General features: G+C 38.6%; 3 protein-coding genes across 3 annotated transcripts; all 3 read right to left on the bottom strand.

The window, feature by feature from the left end:
- Positions 1 to 3,967: 3,967 nt before the first annotated feature.
- On the bottom strand, positions 3,968 to 5,451 carry LOC143849719 (polygalacturonase inhibitor 1-like). The gene has a single exon (XM_077358882.1). It carries the CDS (start codon positions 5,385 to 5,387, stop codon positions 4,404 to 4,406), a length of 984 nt encoding a protein of 327 aa, XP_077214997.1. The 5' UTR covers positions 5,388 to 5,451; the 3' UTR covers positions 3,968 to 4,403.
- Positions 5,452 to 8,571: 3,120 nt separating this feature from the next.
- LOC143860656 (polygalacturonase inhibitor-like) lies at positions 8,572 to 10,639 on the bottom strand. Its single transcript, XM_077371417.1, has one exon. The coding sequence runs from the start codon at positions 10,297 to 10,299 to the stop codon at positions 9,211 to 9,213; it is 1,089 nt and encodes a 362-aa protein (XP_077227532.1). The 5' UTR covers positions 10,300 to 10,639; the 3' UTR covers positions 8,572 to 9,210.
- Positions 10,640 to 14,219: 3,580 nt separating this feature from the next.
- On the bottom strand, positions 14,220 to 15,423 carry LOC143849710 (polygalacturonase inhibitor-like). The gene has a single exon (XM_077358869.1). The coding sequence runs from the start codon at positions 15,384 to 15,386 to the stop codon at positions 14,391 to 14,393; it is 996 nt and encodes a 331-aa protein (XP_077214984.1). The 5' UTR covers positions 15,387 to 15,423; the 3' UTR covers positions 14,220 to 14,390.
- Between the last annotated feature and the right edge of the window lie 2,867 nt (positions 15,424 to 18,290).

Raw genomic sequence — 18,290 nt, 5'->3', positions numbered from 1 at the left:
ATCTACCTTTTCAAAGATCCAAAGGGCAACATTTAGACAAGTGGGGACGCTTGGTTTTTAGTAAGTAGTATATAGATTGTTATGAATCTTATGATATGGACCTCATTACTTTTTAACCATTAGAGCATCTATTAATATGCATGTGACATCCATTATTTTTTAACCATTGAGCCCTTCGGTTACCACATGCCTGTATATAGTTAGCCAATACTACTTATGGAGTTCTGTTAAAATCCATTCGACTTCACACTCACCACATAAAATCTCTATCGGACACTTCTTCATAGCTTACCCAAAAATTATTATGGATTTGTCATTACATTATAAGTGGCTTATTTAAGTAATAAGTACTGCTTAAATCAATTACGTTAAAGTCCCTAAATATAGAAATAAAAATAAAGATTAGATAATGGAACTGTCTTAATACCTCTTTCAAAGCGTGGCTTGTTAACCTAACTAAAGCAAAAAATTTAGGTTGAAATTGGTTTACAATTATTCGTTGCAATTTACCAATAATTTTAATAATTATTCAATTCTTGGGGGTTTCTCCCTGAGAAATTTTAGTCAATGGGGCTTTTTTTTATTTTTTTTATTTTTTTTAAATATCTCTTTCAAAGAATGGATAGAACCTTCTGACTTATGCCACAGTAATTAAAAAAAAGCAACTTGCTTGTCGTCTTGCGCATGTGTCACAATTCGTCTTATCTAGCAAAATAGGATTTCGTTTGCAAGATAAGACGAATTGTGACACATGCGCAAGACGACAAGCGAGTTGCTTTTTCCTAAAAATAACAAGGAAATTTGCATCTATCAAAATGAAAACGATACAAATATCTGTTTTTATTGGCAATAAAATAATAATAAACGCTACTGATAGATATTGGCAATACCTGGTTTTGATAATTGCATACACTAACTCAGCTTGTTTTTTCTTTTTTAATGGGAGATCTTTTTCCAAACAGTAGTAACCTTTGACTGGTGTTTAAATAATAAAAGACAAATATGAGTTTGTGCAATTATCAAAATATGATAGTGCCAATATCAGAAGCCTAAGTTAATTACTTGTAAATGGCACCATATTGGAAGGTTCGTCGTCCCATAGCAGTGAACCATGTTACTCTCATGGTTTTAAATTTCAACCGGATTTCGGTGGAGACCGACACCGAAATCACTAATACCCGAAATGGTATTTTATTTTGGTCGAAGTTTTGTTTTTCCATGAAATTTCACCCAAAAAACTGCTTTTTCAATTAAATTAATATTTTTGAAATTTTATATTGAATAAAATAGTGTTCTGCTGGTTTCGCCGGATTTTGGCCCAAATTTCGGTCTAAATTTCAATTTCGGTGGGGTCCAAAACCAGTACAGAAACCGAGATTTAAAACCATGGTTACTCTGCAGTGGTTGATTTTGATCGCTTATTTTTTTTATTTATTAATATGAGTGGCCAGGGGTGTGCAAGATGAGATATCCAAGATGAGATACCATGGTGTATGTTATTTGCAGATGACATGGTATTAATTGACGAAACCAAAGCAAGAGTAAATGCTAAGTTAGAGTTATGGAGAACTACTTTGGAATCCAAAGGTTTTAGACTGAGTAGGACTAAGACAGAGTATATGGAGTGCAACTTTAGTAATGTAAGGAGGCGAGACGAGGATGTAGTAAATATGACTTGATAGGAGGTATCTAAGAGGGATATCTTTTGCTATCTTGGCTCAATTCTAAATAAGGAGAGATTGAAGAGGATGTTAACTATAGAATAAGAGTAGGTTAGCTGGAGTGGAATCTTGCCTCATAAGTTCTGTGCTATCATAAAATTCCCACCAAGTTGAAGGGAAAGTTTTATAAGACAACTGTGAGACCATCAATGTTGTACGGCTAAGAATGTTGGGCCACCATGAAGCAGCATGCGCATAAGATGAGTATAGCAGAGATGTGAATGCTTAGATGGATGTGCGGCCATACAAGGTTAGATTGAATTAAAAATAAAGACATCCGCAAAAAGGTGGGGGTGGTACCAATTGATGAGAAGATGAGAAAGCACCGCCTAAGATGGTTTGGCCATACCCAACGTAGGCCTTTGGATGCTCTAGCGAGAAGAAGTGACTTGTGCCAAGTTAATGGAGTAAAAAGAGGCAGGGGCAAACCGAAAACAACTTGGGTATAAACAGTGAGGAAAGACTTGAGGGCTAGGAACATAATAGAAAACATGACCTTCGACAGGATATAATGGAAGAAATTGATCCATGTAGACGAACCCAACAAGTGTCAGGAGTAGAGTTAGTCATTTTGAACCGGGTAGATCCTTTCACCATATTCTTGAAAATTTTCTACATGATTCATTAGCCGACCCCAACTAGTTTGGGACAAAGGCTTAGATGAGTTGAGTGTATTGGGGTGATAAGATCAAGTTTTGGAGTGATGTGTGGTGTGCGGAGGGGACTTTAATGTCTCCGTTCCCGAGACTATATAGGGTTGCCTCTAATAAGGATGCCTTTGTTGGTGAATGCTTTGAATGGAACAATGGTGTCTTTGTGTGGAATCCTGGATTTAGGAGACACCTCTTTGATTGGGAGATTGAACCAGCCTCACGTCTTCATGTTCTTCTTAAGGGATGCTACATTAAGAGGAATTGGGAGGATAAAAGAATATGGACTGAGGAACCTTCAGGGACTTTCTCTGTCAAATCATTCTACAAAAGCCTAATGCCCTACACTTTCCCTTCATATTCAGCAAAGGTTTGAAAATTTCATTGCCCACCTAGAGTTTGTATCTTTGGATGGGCCGTTTGTCTTAAGCGGATACAAACGATCAACTTCCTGAGAGACCGTGGATTTGACCTTTAGGAAGGGTGGAGGGAGGTCTGTTTTAGTAGAGAGGGAAGAGCTCAAATAGCGCAAAGATGGGAGCCTCGTCCTCATGATATGATTAAAGTGAATTTTGATGGTGCTAGTTTTGGCAATTCGGGACCGGCCGGGGTGGGAGGTGTTTGCCGTGACGATTGTGGTGATGTTCTTTGGGCATTCTCCGGTTCAATTGGTGTTTGTGATGCATTAGAAGCTGAAGTTAGGGCTGCTTACCTTGAATTAAGAGACTTATTAGAGGCATGATGGATAAAGCTATTGTGGAAAGGGATTCTTTAAATGTGATTCGGTGGCTTAAGGAAGAGGTGCCCCCCCCCTCCCCCCCTGGAGATTTATGGCACTATTTGATGAAATAGAGGATTTAATCATGGGATCACCTATTATGTTTTACCACTTCAGAAGGTCAGCTAATGAGAAGGCAGATTTACTGGGCGAATTGCTAGAATGGTTTGACTATCTGCCGTCATGAGGAGAATAGTGCATATTTGTATCTTTTTCTCACTCTTTTGATTTTCATATCTTGTATTCTTGGGGTATTACATCTCAGACTTTGTTTTTCTCTAACACAATCTTCATTTCAAAAAAAAAAAAAAAACAAGAAATCAGAATAAGATGTCGATTCCGACAATCTATACGTAGCGTGAGGAGATTTATATCCCATACTCAAAATTCAAAAAACCCGGCAAGTCCACGATTTTGTCTTAAAGAAGAACCAACAAATTAAAAAGTCGGCCCCACAGAGAAGAGGGACAGACGGACAGTTTACCAAAAAGTTAGCATTTCCACCAGTTGCTTGTCGTCTCCCACAGATTAAGACAGAAGACAAATAAATGGTCTGAGGGCCAAGAAATTAGCTGTAAACATTAATCATTTGGCCAGTCACTCCCTATCAATATCTATCTAAATAAGCATAAATTGACCCATCTAAATCGGTGACTTTGCATTTGGAATGGTTAGCCAATAGTATTTTAATTCCCAGTAGCTAAGGGGTTTTGTATATTAGATCATAGCATATCAGCATTGCTATATCAACTAAATTATTAGAAACAAAGTTGTAGCGGCGCACCAGATCAACGGAGCTGAAAAGTGCAACGTGGATAAGGTCTAAAACAGGATGATCTAATCCATTCACTTGTTGGGCCACAAAGTAAATTGGTCGGGTCTTACACTATGATCTGTAAAGTGACTAAGTGACTGCACACTATATAAACCTTTAGATTGGAGGAGTAGGACTATCCTAAGGAGATGATCCACGGAATAACAGCCTATTGTGGCAAAAAATGAACAGTTTAGATCATCCTGTGAAGTGAAAGTCACTGTTACTTTCTGAGAAATACTGGACTTCACACACCATATAAAATCTCTATCAGACAGTTCCTCATAGGATACCCCAAATTATTATGGATTCATTGTAAATTATAGCTGCCTTATTTCAGCACAAAATACGTGCATATCCTTTAATTTGACACTTCATTTTAGGTTCCCTAAATGTCATTCTCAGGCTAATCTGTACGCCGGGAATGTTAGTAACCCGGCTCAATTTTTGCACGTCACGTTGAGAGGGGACCCACAAAGGCAATGGTTGTGAAAATAGGAAGAGGAGTCGAAATCCTGCAATTTCCCGCCCTGAGGAATCTCCCCGCACAACTGATTGTAGCTCACGTTCAAAAACTGCAGATTCTGTAACCCCGTCATCGTTGACGGAATATTCCCACGGATCTTGTTATGCGAGATATCCAGGTTCGTTAACGTCTGGGGAAACGTCACATTCGAGAAATCGAACTCGAAAAGATTCCGCGAGATATCGATATCCTGCGTCGATTTATTGGCGCTAAAAAGCATAGAAGCGTCCCCTTCGAGTAGATTCCGCGAGAAATCGATATCAGAGAAATCTAGGTTACCGAGAGATGCCGGTATTTTACCGGAGAGCATGTTGTGGGAGAGCTTGAGATCCGGCACGCTGCCTTGGAATCTCCCGAAAGATTCCGGTATACTTCCGGTCAGCTGGTTTCGGTCGAGCCAGATTGCAGTAATCTTGGTGAGATTTGCGAGTACGGCAGGAATCGAACCGGAGAATTTGTTGAAGGAGAGCTCGATGAGAGTGAGGTTTTGCATGGTACCGAGAAAATCAGGAATGGGTCCGGAGAGACTGTTGTCGGTGAGCATGAGAGTCCTGAGGTTTTGGAGTTTCCCGATAGCCGGAGGGATGGGGCCGGTGAGATTGGGTAGTTTGTGGAGGAGGAGCAAATCGAGGTATTGGAGGTCACCGATGGCCGGTGGGATCTGGCCGACGAGGTCTTGGTCATTGAAGATGCGGAGCCCATTGACTCGGTGAGTTACCGGGTCACAGTCCACCCCATACCATGCGTCTCCAGAGCAGCAGTCGTATCGGTTGGTCCAAGAGGGAAAATGGTAGGTGTTATTGATTTGTGTGAGGGCTTTTTTGTCATCTGGGTGGCAGGCGGAGGAGAGAGAAGAGAGCAAGAGGAAGAGAAGCACCGAGAGACGGAAAGCTTCCATGTTTTGAAACTCAGATAAGTTTTAGTGACATGAAAGATTGGTATTTATAGATGTTTCTATGACATGTGGACTCTGATTCAAAAGACTTTGTCTTCAGCTTAAGGAGACTTAGAATGAGATAGGCATGTCCGAGATGAAACCTACCCCAAATTTTCAAGAGGAATGGAAAAGTGAACAGAGCAAAAACCTGTTACGTCTCAACAAAATTCATTTATAAGGGCACATAAGAATATGAAAATAGCACGTGTGTGTATAAAATTAAAGAACAATAAATGCACTTTGTTGTGAGGAACCAATAGGCCCATGCCGATAACTTTTTTTTCTTTAATTTTTGGGGAATGATAAATTCGCACCCGGTTGGATTTTTCACATCACTCGTCATCGTGAATTGACTCCAAAAAAAAAAGCGTTGAAAGGGGGTGTGAATTATCCTAAGGGGGTGCGAATTTATTATCGCCCTAAACTTTTTTGCTTGCATGGACGTCCTTCGGTTTAATATTCGGCTATTGTCAAATAACAAGCAAAATTGATCCTTAAATATAGAGAAAAATTACTTTAAAAATCTTTTATTCTACTAATTTACCACTTTCAATCACAGTAAACATTAAACTCCTTAAATATAGAGAAAAAATAAAGATTAGATAATGGAACTGTCTTAAAACCAGTTTCAATGCATGGCTCGTCAACCTAATTACAGCCAAAACATCTCCTTTCCAAATAAATTGTAAATTGGTTTAAAATTATTTTATGCAAAATAACGGACAATTTTAATAATTATTCAATTTTGGGGGTTCTCTCCCTGAGAAATTTTAGTCAATGGGGCTTTTTTTTTATACATATAATGGGTAGAACCTTTTGACTTATGCCGACAGTTATTAGAAAGAAGAGGCCGCCGCTAGCAAGAAAGGATTTCGCGCGTTTGCAAGATAAGACCAATTGTGACACATGCACAGGACGACAAGTGAGCGACTTTTTCCTAATAAAAACTAAAAAGGAGATTTGCATCTATCAAAATAACAGAGGTATAAATATCTTTATATTTTTCCATGAAAATTTCATGCGTAGTCTTATGCAAGGTTTTACATTTTGGTTAGAAAAATTAGCATTTTATCGAAAATTTTGCCAAAATTGCCAAAATTCTGAAATTTTGACCAAAATTTGATAAACTTTGGCAATTTCGGTTTCGGAACATCTCGGTTTTGGTCCTGACCAAAATTTAAAACCATGGTCTTATGTAGTATTATATATCTCGTTCGGTCACGACATGGTTATATTCGAATCTGATACAGTAAAATAATAATAATAATATGATTAGGCCACAGATAGATAATGGCAGTGCCAATAATGAATAATCTCAGCTTGTCTTTTCTTTTTTAACGGGCTTCTTAGTTCTGAGATCTTTTTCCAAACTGTAGTAACCTTTTGGCAGGTGTTTAAATAATAAAAGGCAAAATGAGTTTGTGCACTTATCAAAATATGACGGTGCCAATATCAGTAGCCTAAGTTAATTACCGTGCAAATGGCACCCTATTGGAAGGTTTGTGGTCCCATAGTAGTGAACGACGTTACTCTACTGTGGTTGATTTTGAGGGCTTTTTTTTTTTGGGGGGGGGGGGGTTGAGTTGAACGGACCATTTGCTGCCTAGAGCTGAAGCCGTTGTATGACTTGTTTGTTTGGCAGCAAATCTTCTTGGGTTGATAGGAAACTGGCGGAAAGGAAGAAAATTTCAAGTTTTTCACCATTTACGCAAGGCTTTTCAAGTTGGAACAACCTTCCATCTGAAACAATCATTTGTTTTTAAGTTTTCCATCTTAAAACCACGGACGCGGCTTTCCTTAACCATCGAGCCCTCCAACTTAGCCACACTTATAGATCATCGATTAATATACATGTGAGATCCTATCATTTTTGCCATTATACTATAAAAGTCCAACTATATATTGTTCTATTACTTTTTTGTTGTCGGGATCTCAAATTCTCAATACACATAGCAAATCACTGATTTAGTATACACGTAGGTCCATTATATTTTTGGCCATTATGTATCATTTATGTGGGCCCACTAGCAGTTTGTAACACATTGCTACAAATGGGCTCAACTAGCTTTGGCCGTTGGATCATAGCGCAAGTAATAATTTAGTGATTAGTACACTTACTGTTCTATTACTTTTTTACCTATTAGGCCCTCTATGTATGCCCCACTAGTATATAAGTAACTAATGCGCATATGGCTTCATTAGTTTTCGGCCGACTGGGACTCCTCTTTAAGCCTGCTAGTAGATAATTGATTAGCATACATGTGGGAACCATTAGGTGGTCTGACCATCTTCCTCCTTGAGGAGTGGTGTGCCGTTGATTGTATATTTCGTCTCTTTTGTCTTCTTGTTTTCTATTGTAAATATGGGAGTTCCATCTCGGTCTCCTGTTTTTTCCATCATTTATAATATTATCATTTAAAAAAAAAAGCATACATGTGGAAACCATTGTCTCTTAGAACACTGGTTTTCTATGTAAGCCTCGGTGGTGTCTATGTAAGCCTTTGGTAGTATATAACTCATTAGGACCCCTTGGTTTTTAGACTGTGGGGCCATCTATCGTAGCATCACTAGTGAATCATGGATTACCATAATGCCATACATGCAAGGTTTATTACTTTTTTGGCCATTAGGTCCTCATTTTTATAGTTGGCCGTGAAAGACATGTATTGTATTTTTCAAAATAAATCATTCTTTCTATCCATTATATATATATATATATATATATATATATATATATATACTCCTCTAGGTGGGGCCCACGAATCTATAACTCATTAGCATATACAAGGACTCCACAGTATAAATGATGTGTTCATTTTCCTTTTCCCACTAACTAGCATTCAAATTGTTTATTCACTAAGATATTTCTCAATTTTGTATTCGTTGAACCAATCAGTTAAAACAATTTTCGCAGAAAGTAATGGAAAGGAGAAGGTTTTATAAGGAAAGTCCTTCGTGACCGGCATTTTCTTCAAACCAAACAATCCCATAGCGATGGATACAATAATGAAATTGAAGGAAATTTGAACACTTAGCTAAATTTCTATATTTTCCAGAGAACAAAATATCAGAATGTGATGTTTGGATTGATGACTATAAATAAAGTAGAAAAGTTTGTCACGATTTCAAAATATCGACTCTTGGAATTATTAGGCTAATCAAAACGAAGAGCTACAGCTTCACTTCCTTTTAGGTTTTAGGCATTTCTACTATGATAATCGAGAAAGTCTTATCCATGGCCGCCAGAGGGTGATGGCCATATTATATAATTAAGTGTACATTTGATTGCCCAAATAAAGCGTTGGAATCGGTATCAACTAAATTATCTGAAACAAGTTGTAGTGGCCCACCAGATCAACGGAGCTGAAAAGTAGGACGTGGTGAAGGTCTAAAACCGGATGATCTAATCCATTCACTTGTTGGGCCACAAAGCAAATAGGCCGTGTCTTACACTACGATCTGTAGAGTGACTGCACACTATATAAACCTATAGATTGGAGGAGTAGGATCATCCTACGTAGATGAACGGTTTAGATCATCTTGTGAAGTGGAAGCCACGGTACTTTCTGAAAAATACTAGACACTGCACACAACGTCACACACCATATGAAAAATCCCATATAAAATCTCTATCAGACAGTTCTTCATAGGATACCCCAATTTATTATGGATTTATTGTAAATTATAGCTGCCTTATTCAAGCATATCCTTTTAATACTTCATTTTAAGTTCCGTAAATGTAATTCTACGGATAATCCTACTCCGGGAATGTAAACCCCGCTCATTATTTGCAGGTCACATTGAGCGGGGCCCCACAAAGACAACGGTTGTGAAAATACGAAGAGGAGTCGAAATCCTGCAATTTCCCGCCCTGAGGAATCTCCCCGCAAAGCCGATTGTAGCTCACGTTAAAAAACTGTAGATTCTGTAACTCCGTTATCTCTGACGGAATATTCCCCTGGATCTTGTTATGTGAGATATCCAGGTTCGTTAACGTAGTCGGAAACGTCACATTCGAGAAATCGAACTCGAAAAGATTCCGCGAGATATCGATCTCCTGCGTGGATTTCTTGGCGCTAAAAAGCATAGAAGCGTCCCCTTCGAGTTGATTCCTCGAGAAATCGATATTAGAGAAATCTAGGTTACCGAGAGATGCAGGTATTTCACCGGAGAGCATGTTGTGGGACAGCTTGAGATCCGGCACGCTGCCTTGGAATCTCCCGAAAGATTCCGGTATACTTCCGGTCAGCTGGTTCCGGTCGAGCCAGATTGCAGTAATCTTGTTGAGATTTCCGAGTACGGCCGGAATCGAGCCTGAGAATTTGTTGAACGAGAGCTCGATGAGGGTGAGATTTTGCATGGTACCTAGAAATTCAGGAATGGGTCCGGAGAGACTGTTGTCGGTAAGCATGAGAGTCCTGAGGTTTTGGAGTTTTCCGATCGCCGGAGGGATCGGGCCGGTGAGATTGGGGAGTTTGTGGAGGAGGAGCAAATCTAGGTAATAGAGGTCGCCGATTGTAGACGGGATTTGGCCTACAATTTCTGGGTCATTGAAAATGCGGAGCCCATTGACTCGGTGAGTCACCGGGTCGCAGTCCACCCCGTACCAGGCGTCTCCAGAGCAACAGTCGTATTGGTTGGTCCAGGACGCGAAATGGTAAGAATTGTTGAAGGATTTCTTGATTTGATAGAGGGCACGTTTGTCATTTGGGTTGCAGGCTGAGGAGAGAGAAGAAAGTAAGAGGAGGAGAAAGGCGGAGAGATGGAAAGCATCCATGTTTAGATACCCACTGTTATTAGGTATGCTACATAATAACAATGGAGAATGGAGTTTAGTATTTATAGATAGATGCTTCACACGTTTGGATGACATGAGGATGCTGCCGTATGCATCTTTTGTTCCGATGGGTATGACTCGAGTGTCGTTATTTAGGTCAATCAAAACTAGTGTAATGCTTCTCCCTAACTCAATGGTTTATTTAGAATAAGATAGATTGTTGAATGTCCCCTCACTAAGAAGGGAAAACACTTCTTAAATGGCATCCTTCACGGAAAAAAAGGGGTAAATATGGGAACAAAACTTGGCTGTGCAGCTAGGGTTGTCAACGTCAAAGTGTTTGTTTTCCTTCTGAATTGTTGAGTTGTGCATCTCTCGTTTCAATTTCACATCTCAGTAGGGTGTTCATTCGGTTTAAACCGAACCGAAATATTTCGGTTATGTGGAAACACTAACTGAAACCGCAACCGAATATTTTGATATCCGAAATAACCGAAACCGAAATTCTATTTTGGTTTTTCGGTTACTTCGGTTATAACCGAAAATGGGAAGCACAAACCTAAACCAAAAAACCAAATGGTGGGATTTTATCCATTGGGGGGGGGGGGGAATATCATTCCCCAGCAATGAAACCCTTTCTCTTCTCAAATTGAAAACAAAGAAGTGAAAGAACATAACATTGTAGAAGAATCAAACCCTAAATTCGTGAAATTTCAGAAGAGAAAGGCTGAAACTGAAAGGGTTTAAAAAAAAACCCTTAAAATTCTAGAAATTTCAGAGAGAATGGGTTCCTTTCATGTCGCCGGCAGGCATATGGCATAGTGGCATACCTCGGCACGATTTACGGAGGGTCATGGAGTCACGGTTGCCGGTGACGGTGATCGCTAGTCGGCGGTCTTCTTCCTCTCTTCTCCAAGTTCACACTTCACAGCAAATGAGCACAGGGCAAAGGCCACTGTAGAAAAGAAAACCCTAACTTTCTTTTAATTGATTTTTGTCATTACTTTTTTACTTACTCATATATTATTCACCCCCATTCTTTTACCCATGAGAACCTACTTTTAGTCTTACTCGGTTGACTGATTGAGTGTGGGTTGTCCCAAGTAAAAAGAAGGGGTAAATATGCATTTAACGTCTTACCTTTTCCCACTTAATAAAGGGAACTGGGAAGTGATATTTACAGCCCTTTTCAATATTTTCAATACTAGGGACACCCATCGTGGCAATCAAATCCACTGGGTTCTTCTGACTAAAGTACATCAGCCCTACCTACCCCAAAAAAAAGTACGTCAGCCCCTCTTTAGTCATTGATACATTGACAAAGAGTGTCCTCAGTAGGTAAATATCCCTTCCATTAATAAATTGGTTCTACAAAATCGATGTGCAAAACAAAAATGGTGATAAATGAACACAGAGTTCGGTTTTCGGGTAAACCGAATTTTTTATTGGAGCTAACCGAAACCGAAAACCGAAATTTCTGTTTACCAAAAATTGAAACCGAACTGAATAGAAAAACACCCAAACCGAATTAACCATTTCGGTTCAGTTGGATCGGTTATTTCGGTTTTACCCGAGTAATACACACCCGTGCATGTCACGGTTGAATCCCATTTTTCTACCAACTCTTTATAAGAAGAGTTTTTATATGGTGTTAGCCCTTGTACTCCCATATTTTTGAAAAAAAAAAATACTGCACGGACCGCTAGCAAAAGGCAGTGATAAATTCACCCCGGCCCTTTATGGGTTGCTCACACATGTACAACACCTGTACACTGGCATAGTGATTGCTCTCTTCAGACACCTTTGGTGGGACCAACATAAATTGGCATTGATCCAAACCCTGTGATACATCCCATGGAGATGATTTTTGGGGAGAGGCCTATTTACATTGGGACTCGTCAAAAGAACGGTTTCTGATATTTGAATAATGTGGGCCCCAATCATTTTTTAATAAATGTGTTAAATGGCATTTCAATGTAGGTGCCCAATTTTTTTTGACAAATAAGGGGGCCCACCTTGTTCCTAAGAACAATTTTGTAGGAAAGTAATGGAAAGGAGAAGGCATAATAACGAATTTACGTCCTTTGTAAGTTGAGGAGGCTGCAGAAAATTGAACATATCCCTAAATTTCTATATTTTCCTAAGAACAAAAATCAGATTATGATATTTGAATCGATCTTCCCAGGACTATTAATAAAATAATTTTTTTTTTTTACGATTTCAAAGTGTTGATTCTTGGAATTATTAGGCTAATCATTGCTGAAGAGCTACAACCTTACTTTAGTTTAGGTTTTACCCATTTCTATGATGATAATCGAGAAAGTCTTATCCATGGCCGCAAGTGGGTGATGGCCATATAATACTTCAATTCAGTCCAATTTTAGTCTTTGGTTAAAAAAAATTAACAGAATCAAGGGTGCAGAAGTGAGACCCGGCCGGAATTAAAAGAGAAGAAATGCTAGAATCTATTTTCCACCCTAGGAGATGGTTTCTGGTTCTACCAGTTGGAATGAAATTTTTATTGAAGAATTTTGGATTTTCCTAATTTTGAATGCAAATACAAGAGGATCATTGTGTACTTATATAGGATTATCGTGTGCTTATATAGAGCACTTCCATGGTAAACATAGAATCAAATCAAGATAACTATGAAGGGAAAGAATCCTAATCAAATCAACGTTCTAATCTCTCTTGCTTGTCTCTTCTATCCATTGCTTAATTTATCTAGTTGCTTCATTTAGCCAACTTACACAATCTACCTCCAAGATGATCCAACGGTGAGATCTTAACCCAATCCAACTGTTGGATCCCACATATTCTAACATTTATTGGACTTTTTTTTTTGAATTACATCTTTTATTTTAATTATTTTTTCATTACGTATCAAACGCAATTGGAATCATAGTTAGCAAAACGTGATTCGGCAAAAAACGGGACATCAAAAATTTGAGTTTAATAAGGTATTGGTTCAAAAAAACATAGTCCAAAAAACAGAAACACAAGAAAATGATTTAGAATTTTGTCATTTACAAAATATGGCGGGGTAAAATTGGAAAGTTGGCAAAAAAAAAACATATTTAAAACGTTTATAACGCGTATTTAAAACGTTTACCTAAAATAAAAAAACGGAATTTTAAAGGGCACACCAATAAAACGCCTTTTGTTTTAAAAAAAAAATGCTATTTAAAACGGAGTTTTGCTAACTATGATTGGAATAGAAATCAGAATAAGATGCTGATTCCAATTCCTTATTTCGTTAATCACTCAATCTAAACATCCCGTAAGGAGATTGATATCCCATGACAAAAATGCAGTAAAACGGAAAGTCATTGTCCATCAAACACCAAACAAATAATAAGGTAGATACGGCCCCACAAAGAAGAGGAGGAGACGAGGGATAGTTTGTCGGCAATTTTTTATCTTTTTTTTTAATCAAAAGTCGGCAATTCTACCTGTTGCTTGTCGTTCCTGCAAATGAAGTAATTTTCAAGAAAAGACAGAGAAATGGCCTTGATTTCACATACATGTCCCCACTGCGGGCCCAAAAATTAGCTGTAATCATTTGCCCAGTCACACCTTATCAATATCTATCTAAATAAGCATAAATTGACCAATACCAAGTCGGTGACTTAATTTGCATTTGGAATGGTTAGCCAATACTAATTTCCCGATATTACTCCATGGAGTTTTGTATGTTAGATCATATTAACATTGTTATATCAACTAATTATCAGGAACAAGTTGTGGCGGCCCACCAGATCAACGGAGCTGAAATGTGCAACGCATAGAAGACTCTAAAACATGATGATCTAGTCCGTTCATTTATTGGGCCCCAAAGTAAATAGGCCATATCTAACTCTCTGGCCTGTAGGGTGAGAGCACATGATATAAACCTTTAGATTGGAGGATCGGGATGATCCTATGGAGATGATCTACAGTGTACAGCCTATTATTATTATGGCAAAAAATGAACAGTTTAGATCATCTCGTGAACACTATATAAAAAAACACGCATATAAAATCTCAATAGGACAGTTCTTCATTATTATTTTATTAATGTCTTATTTAAGTACTAAAAACATGCTTAAAACAACCCATTACATGTAGATTTGTTTACAACAACGTTTAACCTTCTATGAATGTCATTCTCCGGCTAACCCGTACGCCGGGAATGTAAGAAACGCGGCTCAATTTTCGCACGTGACGTTGAGCGGGGCCCCACAAAGACAACGGTTATGAAAATACGAAGAGGAGTCGAAATCCTGCAGTTTCCCGCCCTGAGGAATCTCCCCGCAAAGCCGATTGTAGCTCACGTTCAAAAACTGTAGATTCTGTAACTCCGTTATCTCTGACGGAATATTCCCCCGGATCTTGTTATGCGATATATCCAGGTTCGTTAACGTCTCGGGAAACGTCACATTCGAGAAATCGAACTCGAAAAGATTCCGCGAGATATCGATATACTGCGTCGATTTATTGGCGCTAAAAAGCATCGAAGCGTCCCCTTCCAGTTTGTTCCTCGAGAAATCGATCACCGAGAAATCCAAACTACCGAGAGATGCTGGTATTTCACCAGTGAGCATGTTGTGAGAGAGGTGAAGATCCGGCACGTTGCCTTGGAATCTCCCGAAAGATTCCGGTATCTTTCCTGTCAAATTGTTCCGGTCGAGCCAGATCGCATTAAGCTTGGTGAGATTCCCGAGTATGGCTGGAATCTTGCCGGAGAATTTATTGAACGAGAGCTCGATAATATTGAGATTTTGCATGGTGCCGAGAAATTTAGGAATGGATCCTGAGAGACTGTTCCAGGTGAGGAGGAGCTGGGTGAGGTTATGGAGTTTTCCGATGGCCGGAGGGATTGTTCCGGTGAGATTAGGGAGTTTGTGGAAAATGAGGGTTTCGAGGTGAGAGAGGTCGCCGACAGCGGACGGGATATGGCCGACGACGCCGGAGTCTTTGATGATGCTGAGTCCGGTGACTCGGCCGTTTACCGAGTCGCAAGTGACTCCGTACCAGGCGTCTCCAGAGCAGCAATCGTATTGGTTGGTCCAGGAGGCGAAGTGGTAGGAATTGTTGAAGGATTTTTTGATTTGAAAGAGGGCACGTTTGTCATTTGGGTTGCAGGCTGAGGAGAGAGAAGAGAGTAAGAGGAGGAGAAGGGTGGAGAGACGGAAAGCATTCATGTTTAGAAACTCTTAGCGAAGGTTAATGGTAGGAGATAATGGTGTTTACTATTTATAGATAGTGGCTTGGCACGTTTGGATGACACGTGGATGATGCCTGTTCTGTTCCGATGGGTATGAGTCGAGTAGCTTTAATATTTTAGGTCAGTCAAAGGTCTAATTCTTCTTTTTAAAGAAGGGTTTAAGATAAGATAGATTATTGGAGGTGATAAATTCACCCCTTTTACCATTTGTAAAGCCACTTGCATGACAGCAGATGTACACTGCTGTCATGATATCTCTCTCCATGAACACTTGGTGGCTCAACATAAATAGTCCTTAAACCAAACCCTCAGATCAGCCTCTACAAATCTGAGAGTTAGATCTTGATTATTTCTGGGGATTCCCACAAAATTTGTCTCCAGATCCTAACTCTTCGATCTAAGAAAACTTCTATATGGTATAGTGAGAGATTATATGATAGGGGTGCAACTTTGGATGAGATCGGGTTGAGCTTTTGCTAAAAAAATGACTAGGAACCAACCCGAACCCGACTTGATTTTAAGGAAAAAGCTCAACCCAAATTCTAAAAAATTGACCCGATGCACCCCTATAATATATATAAGGTTCTACCCTTGGTATTTGATCAAACAGCAGCTCCTCAAAAAGTGAGCTGCTGTTGGATCAAATATCAAGGATGGGATGATGAGTATATGTTCATAAAGCCCTTCATACTATAATTTATCTTGGTCTAGTTTAACAACAAATTAGAGGGTTAGATCATCCAATGTAGATGATTTTTGAGGCACAATCTACAAGCCCTTCATACTTCCAGTTTTTTTTTTTTTTTTTTTTTTTTTTTTTTTTTAAATACACTTTTTATGGTGTCCATCTTCTTCCAAGATCTAAACCATTCATTGTTGGGCACCACTAAAGATTCATGATCAAAGAGAGAAGACAGAGTAGTGGTTGTGAGAATAGGTATGAGTGAGGCCTGTCTTGTGCAAAGATCTAAACAATTAACAATCCCCCCTCCCAAAAGAACCAAGGGTTAATGGAGGGAGAGAGAATAATCAGTACAACAGTATACTCGTGGTGTACCGGTTGTAGCTTCAGCTGCAACTCAGGTCGGGTTGGGGCCAACCCAAGGAACCCCTTTTTTTCCAACCCGAACCTGACCCGACCCGAGTTCAACCTGAGTTTTTAAGAGCTTACAAAAAAATTAGATAAAAATGGTCAAATGAACTTGTCATTTTAAGTCATTTTCAACTTCTGAACGGAGTACCGTTTTCGAATTGTTTTCCAAAAATTCAGGTAAATAGCCACCCCTACTTCAGGTAAATAGCCAAATATCCAACTAAAAATTTCATAAAAAACTATTCTACTATCCATCACAACAACATTAAAAACCCTAAAAAAGAAAGATTAAACAGTGGAAGAGCTTTAACTCGCTCTTTGAAAACATGTTCTGTCTACCTAATGCCAAAATATCACCTTTCATGTGACGGACCCACCAAGGAGAAGCTATGTTTACAAAATTAAAAAAGGGACGTGATATGTCTGTAGTGTTAGATGATTGGTGACGTGTAAATCCGGATGGGCAAAGGTAAACCGAGTAGCAAACTAGCAATACAGTCAACAATCATCTAACAATATCAGTTCAACCATGTTTTGACAAAATAAATTTTTATATGGCTAGTGTCGGTAACGTTTTGATGGTCTTCTATAATATAAAGGGAAATTATATATTTGCTCCTTTTTTACTTGGGACAACCCCCTCTAGTGTAAGAGAGGAGTCATAAATACACTAGAGGGGCTTGTCCCAAGTAAAATAAGACAAATATATCGCTTGACTTACATAAACCATTCATTTATTGGTCCTGCCATAGATAAATACAAGTGTTTGATATATTTCCTATTAAATGGACGAGTTTCACATTTAAAAAGGTAATAGTTGTGTCAGATAAACATCATAGAGAATTTACATCTTTTTTACACCTGAATTTTACGAGGCACAAACAAACATATGCAAATAATGTTAGGAAATTTTTTTTATTTTAGAAAGCCTTACCCCCGTAAAAAAAATTTTAACCTGGAATTTATCTAGGACCTCGGGACATCACCTTAAATTTTACTGACAAGAAAAAACATAGTTACAAGCATGGTTTTAAATTTCAGACTGAAATTTTGGGTTTCGGTCGAGACCGACACTGAAACGTCTAATGACCGGAACGGTATTTTATTTCGGCTGAAATTTTGTAATTTTGGTCGAAATTTCGGTTGAAATTTCATTTTTTCCGAAATTTTAAGTTTTATCTTTTAAGAATTTATTAAAATGATTATGAAACAAGTTTCCTAATTCAAAGGAACAAGTTTCCTAATTCAAGGAACAAGTTTGAAAAATCTAGGAAATAATTTTTCACAATTTTAAAAAAGAAAGAAACAGGTTGGTACCCACCCCAGATAAGATGTTTTAGAATGGGGTAAGACTTTACAAATCGAGTTTCCTTGTAACCATTTTATTCTTTTAAAATTCCTCATATTTTCCACTATATCTAGAGACAGCCAATTTAATATCCATCAAATCTCTTGTAACGATGTAGTTGTAAATACATTCAAACTGCCTTTGCCTTTTGAAGTATAGGTATTTTTTAAGACTAAAGATTTCCTACTATTTCTAAAGTGTGAAGCTGTCTTCACATTTATATAAAAAGGTGGCCTTCATTATAATTTATAGGTTTAAGTGTCGTGGGGACTTCCTTTATTTGACTGGGTGTTGGTCGTGAATTATATAAAAATCAGGGGCTTTATTATATTACGTTTAAGAGTCGTATGGGACTTCCTTCTATGGGGTCTTGCCCCCTCTTCTTGCTTCATATCCTTCCACGTGGAATTCCATATGTCAATATCGTTGTTTTGAAGCTC

Source organism: Tasmannia lanceolata, unplaced genomic scaffold, assembly GCF_043159265.1.
Source record: "Tasmannia lanceolata isolate RefF3 unplaced genomic scaffold, GAP_Taslan_0.1 ptg000003l, whole genome shotgun sequence".
NCBI lineage: Eukaryota > Viridiplantae > Streptophyta > Magnoliopsida > Canellales > Winteraceae > Tasmannia > Tasmannia lanceolata.
This window is presented reverse-complemented; position numbering and strand designations above follow the sequence as displayed.